This window comes from Lineus longissimus, chromosome 6 (genome assembly GCF_910592395.1).
Source record: "Lineus longissimus chromosome 6, tnLinLong1.2, whole genome shotgun sequence".
Lineage (NCBI taxonomy): Eukaryota > Metazoa > Nemertea > Pilidiophora > Heteronemertea > Lineidae > Lineus > Lineus longissimus.
Genome location: NC_088313.1, coordinates 2,830,095 through 2,846,871, shown reverse-complemented (window position 1 = coordinate 2,846,871; position 16,777 = coordinate 2,830,095). Strand labels below are relative to the sequence as shown.

At 43.1% G+C, this 16,777-nt stretch overlaps 1 protein-coding gene and 1 long non-coding RNA gene across 2 annotated transcripts; both read right to left on the bottom strand.

Moving 5' to 3' along the window:
- Window positions 1-1,907: 1,907 nt before the first annotated feature.
- On the bottom strand, window positions 1,908-4,701 carry LOC135489419 (G-protein coupled receptor GRL101-like). The gene is made up of 5 exons (XM_064774773.1): window positions 4,679-4,701; window positions 3,754-4,472; window positions 3,169-3,298; window positions 3,015-3,037; window positions 1,908-2,125 (listed from the first exon to the last, which is right to left on the bottom strand). Exons 1-5 carry the CDS (start codon window positions 4,699-4,701, stop codon window positions 1,908-1,910), a joined length of 1,113 nt encoding a protein of 370 aa, XP_064630843.1.
- Window positions 4,702-11,993: 7,292 nt separating this feature from the next.
- Window positions 11,994-13,805, bottom strand: LOC135489734 (uncharacterized). Its single transcript, XR_010447207.1, has 3 exons — window positions 13,443-13,805; window positions 13,077-13,142; window positions 11,994-12,671 (listed from the first exon to the last, which is right to left on the bottom strand). It is a non-coding gene; the product is annotated as an uncharacterized LOC135489734 (long non-coding RNA).
- Window positions 13,806-16,777: the final 2,972 nt, after the last annotated feature.

Here is a 16,777-nt window from a genome sequence, read left to right as displayed (position 1 = left end):
GATTTGAGAAATATTGTAGATCACGTTGATGTGTTTTTTGAAGAAATTAGAGGTTTTGCATTGCCTGGTATCTCTTCAGCTGTTTACAAATTGCACACGGATGAAATCGATGCTGAAGCTCAATTTTATGTCCTACTTACGTGTCACTTACCCGTAGGCGCCATACGTATTTTCCATGCGGATACTTGATACGTTTTGACGGTGCTGAAAGTCACTAGTATTAGTGTCTTGTACAATGTATAGCGCCCAATCCCAAGAGTCCTGCTCACGGGCGCTTTCACAGAAGAGCAGCGTCTTCAGTCCTGGCTTGAAACTGGTCATAGAACCTCTCGCACTAAAGAGTCGATCGCGAGCGTGTTACTCATTCTGCTCGTCTTTAGTGCACTGTGCCTTTTGAGAGTTTCCGTACTAGTAATTGTATCAACGCTTCCTTTTTATATGACCGATTGGAACGGGATCGCTGCACCTGTGACCGGATTAAATTAATCACTTTTCTTACCGGAATAGATTTGTTCTGAAATACAAGATCCATTAATCGGAGTACAATTTGGAGAGGGAACCATTTTACCGCATTATATATTTTAGCAGAGATGTGGAATGCAATCGGAGACGTGCAGCAGAAAGTTGGTGTGTTTGCAAGCCTGTATCAACCATCATTCCACGTTCAACGGATTTAGTTATGATACCTCTACAAGGCTCTGTCACTTATACTTAGCCATAAAGACCCTGACCACACAACCTGCCCTAGCAGAAACCAATTTACGCGTCTAGACAATGAAGTAAACATACTCCGCGCAGTACATGTAATAGTAGCGTGACAAGGCGGTTCTACTATATTGTGTTGTGTCTGTTTGGAGAATGTGAAATAATAATTGTAAACCGTCAAGGAGTTTTCACGCCTCTTCGTTTTTGTGATACGCGAAGATTTCAGGAAAAATAGAATTTTCACGAGTTTTGTTTTTTTGGTGGATAACGAAACCTCTGGATCTTTATTTTCAGTACATACATTAATAAAACTGAGGAAGATGTGCCCTATGAATATCATCTCATATATCGTGTGTAAGCCGGGTTCTGCTGTTAGAAAGAAATATCTGTTGCGCATAGATGTTGTATTGGAAATTATCCAGTTACAGCATGCTTATAGCAAGAACGTGTCGGTAAGGTTAGCATCATAACGCCCATTAGATTCTTATACGGTTTGTTTTCCTTTGCATAGTCACGCTCGGTTTGTTATCCTTTCCATAGTGACGCTCGGTTTGTTGTCCTTTCAATAGTGACGCTCGGTTTGTTGACCTTTCCATAGTGACGCTCGGTTTGTTGTCCTTTCCATAGTGATGCTCGGTTTGCTTTCCTTTGCATAGTGACGCTCGGTTTGTTATTCTTTCCATAGTGACGCTCGGTTTGTTGTCCTTTCAATAGTGACGCTCGGTTTGTTGACCTTTCCATAGTGATGCTCGGTTTGTTGTCCTTTCCATAGTGGCGCTCGGTTTATTGACCTTTCCATAGTGACGCTCGGTTTGTTGTCCTTTCAATAGTGACGCTCGGTTTGTTGTCCTTTCAATAGTGACGCTCGGTTTATTGACCTTTCCGTAGTGATGCTCGGTTTGTTGTCCTTTCCATAGTAACGCATCGGTGTGTGGTCGTTTTCATCGTGACGCTTCGTATAAAGTTCAAACGCCACACCGTCTATGTTGAACAAGCAAATCAATTGTCGAACATCTTAAAAGCCATATAATTCTGTCCTATCGACACGAACACACGAACATGTAAAAGTGAAATTAAGATATCGAGCCAATACAATTAAGAGAGCCTATGGAATCTAGTGGTGCAACATCGAGTCAAGTCGATAACCTAACATGAAATTACTCGTCGAAAGCAAGTCTCTAACAGCTTTTAAAACGACGCACTCAATTGGTATATCCTACAACGTGCAACGATGCCTTGGCTTTGGCCACATCCGTTAGCACGCTGCGCATGTCCCGCAGCGGCAGTGAGGGCGTTTCGGTCTTTATGGCGTGGGCGAGGTTCAGCATATTGGACTCCTCCACCACGTAAGGCAGGAGATGACTGCCCTCTGGGTAACAGTTGACTACCTTAGGAGAACCGTCCTCATCATCTTCGTCAACTGAAAGTCAAGAAACAAGAAAAGCTCAAAATGGAATTGTTACCACGATATTAGTCGGTGAGTCCACAAAACAATTTCAAACTGTTTTGGATCTTTGGAAAACATGAGGGTAGAATTTTGCCCTGGCCCAAGGAATCGTAAACAAAATAATATACGGAATAACAACCCAATTTCTCCCTGTTGATCGATCTATCCCATTTTCCCCCTTATAAGATCAGTAGCGTAATTGGTTTGGACACGTGTCTTGAACTGAACTAGCAAAACTTCCCAAGATACTGATGGAATGACAACCTAAGGTTGTTGAAGGGAAACGACAAAGAGGACGCGGGATGCCGTGCGCGCTGCGCGGATATTGTATCCCGCGATGCAGAGAGCGCTGGAGTGCATGAGTGGTGCTGCAATACAGACGACTCAGTATCGTAATCCTACAGTTAACATAGAAATATCAACTCGTAGGAAGTGAGTGAGATCAGCTGCATCGTTGGGCTAGATTCACTCTAACCCTGCATCATTAGGGGGACAGCGAAGAGGAGGATCAGCTGTTAGTCAATATCTGATATAAGTACTTATTTTTTAAAGCTTTTTTACTGATGGGTAGACACATTCGTCCTAGTGCTTCAAGAGTAATCCAACTGTGGTTCTTTCTTTCCACATATCAGTCTAAAAGAAAAACGTTATATCAGCTGATGGACATTTCAGTTGGAAATACTTGGTAGGGCTGGTCAAAGATTAAAAGCCGTATATACGAGTCTCCAGCTTTTGATGAGCAAATATGAAATGACGAGTATGTTTATTGTAGTTGTCTACTGTGGATGAGGAAGCCATTAACGTCTTATACAATGGCACTGATAGTCACTTTTTGGTTCTAACAGAGGTTATAGCAACCCACAGGAATAGCCAGGAAACAGTAACCTTAAACATCACAAGCACGGATTTAAATCCTTGATTTATTCCGTATATCATAATGAAATCCGTCCATAGCTCATCTAGAGCACCCATAATTCAAGGTAAGAGTCATCCAAAGGAAATATCAAGTCACCTACTTGATTCGATCGAGAGACGACAGTGTGTAGAGAATTGGGTTCATAGCGCTGTTGATCGGCAGCACAAATACTGCAATCCAGGCGTAGACATCACCAGGGATCGTGACTTTCCCGGAGATCGCAGCCAAACCTGAAAGCGAAACGCGAAACTGAATTATCATGATTCCTCCCTCAACTTGGCATTACGAACTGAACAGCCACATCTAATTTTTACGATGCTCTAAACTACAATCAAGTTTACACTCACAAGCTTGAGTCGATTTCGTATCGTACCATGTTGTCGCAAACGTTATACGACCGAAAGGGCCCCAGGGTAGACCCTGTTTGAGGTCAGCACCTACATGCATGGATTCCAGAAAGGGTTTGTAAAGAGGCATCCAAGTTGTGGCGATGGTGTCCAATTATGCGAATTAATCGTGAAATATGCTCCAATGATTTGGTTTACTCCTCAAACGGTACTGTTTGTTCGACATGAGCACTATCATTAACATATTTGGTGTTTGAGTCGGGAGTGTCAAACACTAGTGGACGTGTAGTTGTTCTGCTTGAAACCTGTTCAACACGAATGTGCCAATATTTACTCACCTAGAATTATGATGGGCATCCAGCAAGCAAAGTCAGTCAGGACGTTGAGGGCAACGACTAGTTCCTTGTTCTCTCCCTTCTTCCGACTGGTCTTGTGTTTCATCATATCGACAGAGCATTTGATGATGACGTACATCCAAGTGTATAGTACAGCGATGATCATGAACGCAACGAGGTTGAGTCCTAAAAAGATGGCGACCGAGTACTCCCAGCCTGGGGCGGGTTCTGATGTCTGGTGGAGCGAGAGGCAGACGCCAGATCTTGAATAGTACGAATGTCGCAAGTAGTCAACACAGAACGGTGCACCGGCTAAAATGACCCCAAAGATCCATATTGATGCCACCAATATCTTCGCCTTCTTGAAGTTGATCTTTTGCTTGCTGAACGGGAACACCACAACCAGGAAACGATTCACTGACATGACAGTCAAAGTGAAGACGGACACCTCGCTTGATAAGACAGAGAGGAATCCGGCAATCTTACATCCGATGCCCTCCCTCCAGGTCCAGTCAACCTCGATGTAGTACCCCCTGAATGTGGTGTCCGCAGCCGCGATGATGTACAAGTACACGCCCATGAGGAGGTCGGACACGGCGAGGCTTGTGATGATCGTGGTGTTCGCCGTCGTTGGTTCCTTTGTCAATATCCTCAGGAGGAGTACGAGGATATTCCGCCCACAGCAATGGTCCCAAGTATCCACAGAAAGATCCGCAAGGCGCCTATGCGGATGAGATCAGTGCAGGAAGAGAACGGGTCCATCTTTGGAAAACAATTCTCTTCGGGGACTTGTGGGGCCATACAACCAAATCTAAAATGATTCGACCGGAGTTCCTTTAGCTCTGGCAGATCCTTGAAGTCTTCTTTACCAGTGAAGTCCCCCAGGGTGTTACCAGTGAGGTGAAGGTGTTGTACCCTGTTTGTATACCTGAATGTGCCCAGTGGTATCATGTTTAGGTGGTTGTTTGATATAAAAAAAATTACACGTCATTTTTTGCACGGAGAATAGAAAGAACCCTTTACTGAATTGTTCAGTATCCCTTCCAAATAATGACCAAAACGAATTCAGATGTTTCCTCAGCAGTGTTGTTGATATGACCAGGTCCTCTGTACCAACATGGTTCAATGCTGCTCTATTTGAAGCAGGCAAAGAATTCAGTTAGAACAAATGATTAGGGTTTGACCGCAATCCGCCATAAAAAAGCAGTCGTCGGAAATTTGGTAATTATGGCCTGGTACCAAAATGATGTCCATTTCAGCATAACAACCATGATTGGTCAGGGCGATGGTTCCGGGTCACATGATATTTATTACGGCAGCAGCCACATGCCAGCGAGGCACCAAGCTGCAACCTCTACATCCGGGGTCTACTTGATTAGCATTCAGGAGCGCGCAATGACCCCTGGGTAAACGAGGTTGAGTGACAACGGTCTTTCTCTTGTGCGACATTTTTATCATAATTATGTTTAATGAAACATCCCTGTGGGTTGTATCTTCATAACCATAATGTTACATAGGCTCTTCATTATCATATACCGCCATACTGCATTCTGGCTACTGTGCTGGTGGGTTACTGACCAACTCAGTTGCATTCATTGAGGGGTTGATTTGTGAAAATATACCTTTTCATATCTCTATAACTACATTGTACATGTGTTAATGTCGTCTTCACATTTTAGTGGTATGGGTGTAGTGTATTTTTTCGTTGCTCATTGATCAAGAGGACTAGAAAGAATATTAGAGTGTCTTTGTCCCAGTTGTGGCGAGAAACAACTCGGTCTGAATCTGGAGCGTCCTGATCACCTGAAGTGAAATAGAAATTTAGAATTCAATAGATAGTTTTACCGATAATTGATTAACTGTATGGTCTTTTTAGAAGCAATTATCGTTCTTTCCAAACGACATCCATCTATATATTTATCACTATCATCTATTGACCAACTCGCGTTGCAGCCAGCAAATGAACCTAGGATAAGGGATTGATAACAGCAGTATCCGACTGGTCAGTATCACACCAACAGTTCGCATTATTACGATGATCCTCGTCATGAAATCATCCTTTCGACTATACCAACAACGTTCAATAAAACAATCCGTTTTCACCAGATCTTCCGAAGTAACTAGCTCGACAATTCTCAGGAACGTCTTTATTCTCCAGATCTGCGGTATAATTTTCAACTAATATCAGTTGGGCTACTTGGGACAACGAGGCTAGGGAACGGACGTAGTCTCTCGAATACCATTCTAGGTCGCCATATTGAAAAATCAATCCTCGTCGTCACATCGTGACGATTATGACGAGGTCGCGCGAGTGGCAGAGTGAATCGGCCAAAGTAGTTCTCCTCAAAATTATCTCACATTTTGATATTTGTGTGATCTTTTCTCAATATATAGTTATCAAGTAGTTGATAAAGAATGTTTGCCCACCAGGCGCAGACCAAAATGGGCAGCTGCGAAAACTGTGAAGAAGCTGAAGTTTTCTCAAACGGGATCCTGTAACAGAAAGGAGTACAGGGATACATACAGCATAATCCTGGTGTTATTCTTGCAAATGCATCCGCAGTGACGCCTTCTGAACGACGTCATTAGTTTGTGTAGTTTACACGACAAGTACTACCGTATAAGTATACGGAAAAACGCAAGAACTGTATTCCATGCGGGAAGCAGTATGTATGAAACCACAAACGCCCTATCCTTCCTGCTACCTTAATACTTCTGGATACGTTTTGACGGTGCTGACAGTCACAAGTATTAGTGTCTTGTACAATGTATAGCGCCGACTCCCAAGAGTCCTGCCTACGGGCGCTTTCACAGAAGAGCAGCGTCTTCAGTCCTGGCTTGAAACTGGTCATAGAACCTCTCGCACTAAAGAGTCGATCGCGAGCGAATTACTCATTCTGCTCGTCTGTAGTGCACTGTGCCTTTTGAGAGTTTCCGTACTAGTAATTGTATCAACGCTTCCTTTTTATATGACCGATTGGAACGGGATCGCTGAACCTGTGACCGGATTAAATTAATCACTTTTCTTACCGGAATAGATTTGTTCTGAAATACAAGATCCATTAATCGAAGTACAATTTGGAGAGGGAACCATTTTACCGCATTATATATTTTTTAGCAGGGATGTGGAATGCTAATGAAGAAATCACGAGTTTGTCAAGCTGCCAGAGTGGAATCGCAATTGACCCAATAGTTTTTATTACCTCATTGTGTTTCCTGTTTTTCGATATTTTTCCAACTGTCGCTGTCGTCCCAAACTGCAAGGATGTGTATCTTCAGGGACAGGAACCGACTGCTCTCCCCGGCAGCTACGCCGGTTGGGTGATCATCCATTTGGCCGCTCCGCACATGTTCAAAGCAGAAGGATATGTTATCGGATGGCAACTATACAACAAAATCAACAGCGAAACGTACTATGTGGATATATTCAGACCCGTCCCTGACGTTTCCAGGACGTTCGACCTGGTCCACTCAACAGAGGTTACAAACTCTACGATCGGAAATAAGACATTGTTTTCGATACCCTTCAAGGTTACTGTCTGCTTGTTTCTGAATACTTAGTAGTCTGCGTGTCGCATCGACGCCATGACTTGTTTTCCACTGCAGCAGGAATCCCTGTCACTCACGAATTCTATAACAAGTAGTGCTTGATCGGTCATAAGTCAAGTACTATTGTCTATTGAAACTAATTACAATGTACTTTGATTTACGATATGACATATTTGAGATGTTTATCCATTAAAGTGGATTATTCCTTTACACCTAACAAAGAAGTAACAAATATTAGCCAAGAAAACATCTGCTGGGCATGCTGGGAAAGACACCAACACGGTGTACATCATGTATGGGTACTTCATTAGTCAAAAAGATAATGAGGCCCTTATATCGTAGTGCTCGCATGGCTTAACGTCCAATAAAATAAAGAAATTCTTTGCCTGCTTCTTTTGTGTCCGCTTGCTACGACCAATCACGGTTTCGTGTAATTGGTCTCTCTCGCCATAAATTTTCCTTTGATTTTAATACACCCTCTGCAAGTGACCCGCACTCATACTAAAACAATGGTAAAAGGCTTGTCGTTGGTTACTAACAAGTAGAGTATAGAGTTAAAAAAACAATATAGAAGATGCAGGGCTAGAGACAAAATCCAATCGCATGACATTGTGAGCAAATCAGCAATATCAATGTCAACTTTTAATGGCGATCCAGTCGCCCTGTGCGCCGTGTGTGTGTTGACTTACCTCTTTTTCAGCCCTGCCTACTAGTGTTTGTACTACGTGAAGCTGTTATGTCTTTACAGGTCCAAGCTGGTGATCTCACTGGTTATCACAGTGATAAAAGTACGCGTTACGGTTTGGCAATTCTATTTGGCCTCTCCAGGAACGATTGGCAGGTGATTGGAGCAACGAAGCACAGTAGCTATTTTCTCTCAACAAAAAGGATATACATTGGAGGTCATTTTGATGGCAGGAAGGTAGCCCTGAGGGCGATTGTAGTTAAAGACGTTCGAGGGAAAGGCATGAAAGGTTAGGACCTAAACCGCCAACGGCAACGCTGTCGCCTATAATATTGAGCAACGTGGCCCATGCCAATGCATGTGGTTATACAATAGACCTGTTTAGTGCAGGAGAATTGGGCTAAAAACTACGAAAACGGAGATGTGGTTGAAGATGTATAGTCCTTCAGTTTCGGGAAAGATGTGTTGGTTCAAATGTGCAACGCGACATACCAGATACAACCAAGTTTGCAGTACTAACATGGAGTGCGTACTGGTAAATCTACGCACAGCTTAGTCGTTTGTAAACTGCACGTCTTATCTTACTTTCAGTTCGCGGTTGCCAACAATACTTCTTGAAACTTTTCAACCCAACTACCACCGCGACTCGACTCATGCAATCGGAGACGTGCAGCAGAAAGTTGGTGTGTTTGCAAGCCTGTATCAACCATTCCACGTTCAACGGATTTAGTTATGATACCTCCACAAGGCTCTGTCACTTATACTTGGCCATAAAGACCCTGACCACACAACCTGCTCTTGCAAGACCAGTTTACGCGTCCAGACAATGAAGTAAACATACTCCGCGCAGTACATGCAATAGTAGCGTGACAAGGCGGTTCTACTATATTGTGTTGTGTCTGTTTGGAGAATGTGAAATAATAATTGTAAACCGTCAAGGAATTTTCACGCCTCTTCGTTTTTGTGATACGCGAAGATTTCAGGAAAATGGAATTTTCACGGGTTTTGTTTCTTTGGTGGATTGCGAAACCTCTGGATCTTTATTTTCAGTACATACATTAATAAAACTGAGGAAGATGTGCCCTATGAATATCATCTCATAATCGTGTGTAAGCCGGTTTCTCCTGTTAGAAAGAAATATGTGTTACGCATAGATATTGTATTGGAAATTATGAAGTTACAGCATGCTTATAGCGAGAACGTGTCGATAAGGTTAGCATCATAACGCCAATTCTTATTCGGTTTGCATAGTGACGCTCGGTTTGTTGTCCTTTCAATAGTGATGTTCAATTCGTTTTCCCTTCCATAGTGACGATCGGTTTGTTTTCCTTTCCATAGTGACTATCGGTTTGTTGTCCTTTCCATAGTGACGCTCGGTTTGTTGTCCTTTCCATAGTGATGCTCGGTTTGTTGTCCTTTCCATAGTAACGCATCGGCGTGTGGTCGTTTTCATCGTGACGCTTCGTATAAAGTTCAAACGCCACACCGTCTATGTTGAACAAGCAAATCAATTGTCGTACATCTTAAAAGCCATATAATTCTGTCCTATCTACACGAATACACGAACATGTAAAAGTGAAATTAAGAAATCGAGCCAATACAATTAAGAGAGCCTATAGAATCTAGTGGTGCAACATCGAGTCAAATCGATAACCTAACATGAAATTACTCGTCGAAAGCAAGTCTCAAACAGCTTTTAAAACGACGCAGTCAATTGGTATATCCTATCACAGTGAACAAAAACTGATCCCATATAACACCTTCAATGCTGATTTTTGTTCATGGTGTGGTGACGTAAGAGTCGCTTGCATAGGTTGCCGAAATCCTGGATATTATCTTTCAAATCTCGCGGAATCAGGGCTTGTTTCACACCTGAACATAGGAATGCCGATTTGACGTTGCAAGTCATCGTTAATTTCTGAAATAGGATAATATGGTCTAGTTTGATTATTACAGCTCAAGTTGGCCACTTGCTTTAAAATGCATTGTTGCCAGGCAACCTTAGTGCAACAGTAATTTTCCAGTCACACCGATAGCCGCCCGCACCGGCTAGATCGGTGGAAGATCCATTCTTCAGTATCCAACATTTCGACTTGGGGAAACGAACTGATCGCGGCGTATTACAATTCAAGGAAACACTCGATTTTAATATGCCTGCACTCTTGTGCCACTGCATCGTGAAATGCGTCACTTAAAGGAAGACTATAGGCAGAAACTAGGAGGTAAATTTGAAGTCTGAAAAGACATGTTTGATTCAGCGGTAGGTCTAAAGTTTCGATAGTGAGACTGAAACGGCCATACCGACAACTTCGTGTATCGTAACTTATCCTGACCTACCTTGCGTTTGCCGGTAGTTACCCTTTAAGAATTCAAGTGATGGCCAGTCCAGTGGGTCAGAGCACGGCTGTCAAGAGAGACAGCAAGAGCACATTTTGTCAGAAACTGTTGCTCACAAGGACAATATCTTTCGTAAAATGAATCCTCATAGAGTAGCCGAAATCAACTTGTCTTACCTGATTTCCGTTGCTGACAATTATCCCAACGTCATTTACAGTCACACTGCTCGCAATCAGGCCTCTTTCATGCAGCGATGCCATGGCTTTGGCCACATCCTTAGCACGCTGCGCATGTCCCGCAGCGGCAGTGAGGGCGTTTCGGTCTTCATGGCGTGGGCGAGGTTCAGCATATTGGACTCCTCCACCACGTAAGGCAGGAGATGACTGCCCTCTGGGTAACAGTTGACTACCTTAGGGGAACCGTCCTCATCATCTTCGTCAACTGAAAGTCAAGAAACAAGAAAAGCTCCAAATGACATTGTTACCACGATATGAGTCGGTTAGTCCACAAAATAGTTTCAAACTGTTTTGGATCTTTGGAAAACATGAGGGTAGAATTTTGCCCTGGCACATAGAATCGTGACCAAATAATATACGGAAAAACAACCCAATAGCGTAATTGGTTTGGACACGTGTCTTGAACTGAACTAGCAAAACTTCCCCAGATACTGATGGAATGACAACCTAAGGTTGTTGAAGGGAAACGACAGAGAGGACGCAGGATGCCGTACGCGCTGCGCGGATATTGGCACGGTTTTAAATGCTTGATTTATTGTGTAAATCATAATGAAATCCGTCCATAGCTCATCTAGAGCACCCATAATTCAAGGTAAGAGTCATCCAAAGGAAATATCAAGTCACCTACTTGATGAGATCGAGAGACGACAATGTGTAGAGTATTGGGTTCATAGCGCTGTTGATCGGCAGCACAAATACTGCAATCCAGGCGTAGACATCACCAGGGATCGTGACTTTCCCGGAGATCGCAGCCAAACCTGAAAGCGAAACGCAAAACTGAATTATCATGATTCCTCCCTCAACTTGGCATTACGAACTGAACAGCCACATCTAATTTACAATACTCTAAAATAAAATCAAGTTTACACTCACAAGCTTGAGTCGATTTCGTATCGTACCATGTTGTCGCAAATGTTATACGACCGAAAGGGCCCCAGGGTAGCCCCTGTTTGAGGTCAGCACCTACATGCATGGATTCCAGAGAGGGTTTGTACAGAGGCATCCAAGTCGTGGCGATGGTGTCCAATTAATCGTGAAATATGTTCCAATGATTTGGTTTACTCCTCAAACGATACTGTTTGTTCTACATGAGCACTATCATTAACATATTGTGTTTGAGTCGGGAGTGTCAAACACCAGTGGACGTGTAGTTGTTCTGCTTGAAACCTGTTCAACACGAATGTGCCAATATTTACTCACCCAGAAGTATTAAGGTAGCAGGAAGGGTTGGGCGTTTGTGGTTTCTGAGTCTGAGGGGGTTGGTGTCTGTTGACTGTGCTTTAAGAGAGACTAGGCATGGCGCCAGTCTCTCTTAAAACAGACAGTCAACAGGCATTTGGTCTCAGTATTTGGGTTTTGATTGCCATGACTGTACCCCTGTAAAAGTCAGAGGAGGAGAAGTTTGGAATGATGAAAGCATTGAAGAAGAAGAAATGTTATTATTGAGGAAAGCAAAATTTATTATGAGACTAGAAGGCAGTGTCCTGATTTGATTATTTTGAAAATGGCGGTCTGAACACATTAAAAGGTGGAACATGGCATTTTATCGACTTTGAAGTGTTCTGCAGTTAAAGGGAGACTATAGGCAGCAGCTAGGTAGGCAAGATAAAGTCATACAAATTTGCCAATAGGGGTCAGTCATATCTCTAGGCATGGCGCCAGTCTCTCTTAAAGCACAGTCAACAGGCATTTGGTCTTAGTATTTGGGTAAGTACAGAATCAAGGCAGCTCAGAGAGCAATGATTGAACGATGCTGTGGACAAGTCCAAGGATACTGCATCAGTCACGACCAACTTCTCATCAGAAAGCGTCACCACCAGCATATTCAATGTTCAGTTCCAACCTGTACCAGTCCAATGCACGCCTGTCATGGTCAGCAGTGGTCAGCTTAGCGCGATATGGAACATTCTTCCGAAACTCAAGCGAGGGAAGTCTGCTCATTAGCCTATCTCGCGCACTGCTCCTTCTTGTCAAACATCGTAGTGAAATCGTGGTACAGTGGGGCGTCCTCGAGGATTGCAGCTGGTCGGACAGACGTGAGGTGGAATGTGGGCGGCTGCACTTCTTCGTTGATGTGCGATGGCAGATAGCACAGTTGTTGCGTTGCATGACAGCTGAAAGTGAATGTGATATCATAGAACTGAGGCGTTTGCAATGAGACTATAGGTGAAGTAGAAGCAAGGAGTGAAATGGGCCATCTTCCAGTGACTAATATACAGAGTAAGGGCACTGGGTGTTGTTAGATTCAGCATTGAATGTATTCCTCGTACAAGCGTGAATAGTGTGGACATACAGTGAGAGGTGAGATACCCCTATTGACTACTTCTTGTAACTTTATCTTGGATATTATATTAGTATTGAACTTCTAGCCATGGAATATGAAGAAATTGAAGTTGCTGGCATGGAATATGAAAAATTATTCAACGGTGAAAGACATTATTCCATGAGGCTTTGCCGTGATCGCAAAGGACGCGACGCGATTGGTTCACATGCTAATGAGGTATGAAAATGATAATTACCTCTATAATGCTACTTGGATAGCGACTGTGTCGTTGATTGCAACAGTGGTCGATGTCAATGTGTGCCTGTAAAATCAATGAAGTATGATGAGGTGATGACGATAGTGCAATTATTAAATATTGGCAAGAGATCATACTACAACATAGGTCTTGTTTTTGACAGATGACTGTGCGACATTCCCATTGGGTCTTGTTAGAGTCAGCGCTGCATGTATTCCTTGTACAAGCTTGAATAGTTGTGACGGACTTTGAGGGGTAAGAGACCCCTATCGGCTACTTCGTCTAACTTTATCCTGCCTACCTAGCTGCTAGCAATAGTGCCCCTTTATCAAGAGTGAAACCCACTGTGCGGGGCTAAGAAATTACCTTTATAATCCTAGTTGGATAACCACTGTGTAGATGATTTGAAGAGTGCTATGTGGATGTGTGCCTGTAATGTCAATGAAAGTATCATGAGGTGATGACGATAGTGGAATGACGAAATATTGGAAAGAGATCTATTCCTAGAAGAACATATGTCCTGTTTTGACTAGGTGGTGCATTTTAGAATCAGCAGTGAGCACGGTGTCGAAAGTATTGTTATAGGGCCTTCCCTAGGCCCATGGGGTTAAATTTACAATCCACGATTGAAAAGACGTAGTTTGATCGCATTCAACTATAAATCCATTGAACAGTTGTAAACACAAGTGAAATAGACCAAAACAAGTGATTTTGGGGCTTTGGTTTAGACGCATGCGCCACATGCGCCATGCGGGATTAAACGGTTCATGTGAACTTGTTGACATCTACATGATCTAGTGCTGTTATTGGTCATGGTACATGGTAGGCCTAATCATCATGGCTATATGTTTCAGAAAAAGCTCGGAGTAAAATGAACTGCCGATGAATAATGACGTTGTTCATGTTTACCATGTTTACTAGCACATAGCCATAGGGTATGCACTGGCCAGTGCACTTTCTTGCACGTCGTCATGGTCATGTACGTGATACATTGCATATTTTGTTTTTGAATGCGCATGCTTTTTAGGCAAAATCACTTGTACCAACACTAATGAATAATGTCTTCTTATCCCTATGACTCCATACACAGTGAGGGCATTGTCCCATTCCCATCAAATGGTAACTTATTGTACCGTATGGGCGGTATTAGGGTGGAAGTTGGGGAGCAGATACCTACCGTTGCACGCATGTCATAATCAGCAGTGATGAGCTTAGCGCGATATGGAACATTCTTCAGAAACTCAAGCGAGGGAAGTCTGCTCATTAGCATATCTCGCGCACTGCTCCTTCTTGTCAAACATCGTAGTGAAATCGTAATGGAAAACGTCTGGCTTTGTACCAGACGTTGAGACTAATAAGTGAAGAACTAATAGGTAAAGAACTTCTACTTGCGCGAGACTGCTCTGATAAAATTATCATTGCAGAGACTACGGTGACGTACACATATATTTTTTACAATCAAAAATGCCCTCAAAAGACGACATGGAATGATTATTTTATTGATATTTCCTACTATATACCTTCCAATTATCACTTTATACAAATAGATCGGCGTTAGGTCGCATGCTTTTCTTTCCTGGTGACACTATAAAGCAAAATAGTTGCAACCCCGTAAATGCGCTATAAGTCCAATAATAGGGTGTTTTCGCAACCTCACGCGAAACGCCTACGTGAACGCCTATGTTCACGCACGTAGGCGTTCACGTAGGTTCTGTTTATTTGTTTTCGCACTAGCGCTCGTGTACGTGTACGTGTACGTTTACGTGAAAGTTGAACGGTATGCTCTTTTGTGGGGAATAGGCATTCATGTTAAACATCTTACGCAATTAAGGCGTGCACTCTTTGATAACGATGTCCGATTCTCGGACCCAAGGAGAAATTGCCATTCATGTATTATACATGACATACTGGTAGCAAGAAAATGGCTGTGTATAACATGCCGATAGAAAACGTGCTGCAACTTGCCGTTGTGCTTGAGGACGACGGGCTACTTTTGGCAGCAGCTGAGAACAAGAAGTCGAGATCAACCTACAACTCGGAAACCCTGCTGTTTGACCTGGAAAACCAAACAGACGGAGAAAACAAGGTAATGTTTCGGTTTTCCAAGGAAGAGATCTTTAGACTTGCCGAAGCTCTTAGAGTTCCAGACAAGATAGTACTCCGCAATCGTGGAGTAACGAATGTAAGTCGGTACTTTCATGCCTATTTTCCGACACTGTTCTTAGACAAACTATCATAGGGACAGGGACATCGAAAAGGTCGGAATGGCTTCTAACCAATTATTTGCTTTTTTAGGGTGTTGAAGCTACATGTGTTCTTCTGAGGCGGCTGGCTTATCCAAACCGTCTGTGTGACCTGGAGGGGGTGTTCGGAAGGCCTGCAAGTACACTATCGCTGATTTTTACTTACATGGTATGTTTTGATGTTGCCAACTTGTTAGTCTAACAGATGCTTCCTATATACATAATATAAGACACCTCGTGGCCGATATAAAAGAGACTGACACGAGAGCACGTACAACACCAGGTCAACCTTTTTCATTCTTAGTGTATGTATTTAGCATGACCGACGGATTTTACACTGTATGGGCCATACAACCCCAAGCCGCGTTAAAAATATCTAAAACTTGTCCGGTGTTTTATTTTCAGGTTGACCACTTGTGCACAACATTCGGTCATCTCCTGTAGAACCTCAACCAGCCTTGGCTTGATGCACAGCACATCCAGACATATGCGGAGGCGGTGGAGGCGAAGGGTGCTCCACTTAGTCATTGCTGGGGATTCCTGGATGGAACCGTCCGTCCCATCTGTCGGCCGGTACAGTTTCAGAGAGTGTGCTACAACGGCCATAAGAGAGTTCATGCACTCAAATTTCAATCGATCATGCTGCCCAATGGACTGATTGGCAATTTGTTTGGGCCAGTTGAAGGAAGAAGACATGATTGTGCCTTGCTCCGAATGAGCGGGCTTTTGCCGCAGTTGCAGGCCTTGGATTTTACCGATCAGGACGGAAATCCATACTACTTGTATGGCGACACAGCCTACCCTATTCGGCGCTGCCTGATAAAGCCGTTCAAGGGAGCGAATTTGACGGAGGAACAAGTTGAATTCAACAGAGGCATGTCGAGCGTTAGGGAATGTGTAGAGTGGGGGTTCGGGAACATAGTGCAAGAATTTGCTTTTTTAGATTTTAAAAAAAACTTAAAGGTCTTTTTGCAGCCGGTCGCAAACATGTATTTGGTTGGAGCGCTCCTGACAAACTGCCACACCTATATTTATGGCAACACCACATCCATGTTCTTCCAGTGTAATCCACCGTCACTCGAGGAGTATTTGCGACCGGTGTGATAGAATCAAATGCCCTCCCTTTCCTGATGCCCGCCTGTATTGTTCGTCTTCGGATTAAGGGTCTTGGCCTCTCTGGAGGCCTATTGAGTGGTGCCGTGTTCTATTGTTGAGGGCATTTAATATCAGGGGGCATCTGATTCTATTACACCGGCTCCACTTCTACATGTACATTGTAATGTGAATTGTCAAGAATACTTTAACACCAGAATGCTGCTGGAAGCCATTGGATTTGTAAATATATATTATATGTAAAATACATGTAAGCCCTTAAAAAAGAATAAAAAATCAATGAACGTTGTTAGTTGCAAGCATGTAATTTCATTTCATTCTACATGTATGTATAGATCTCTTGAG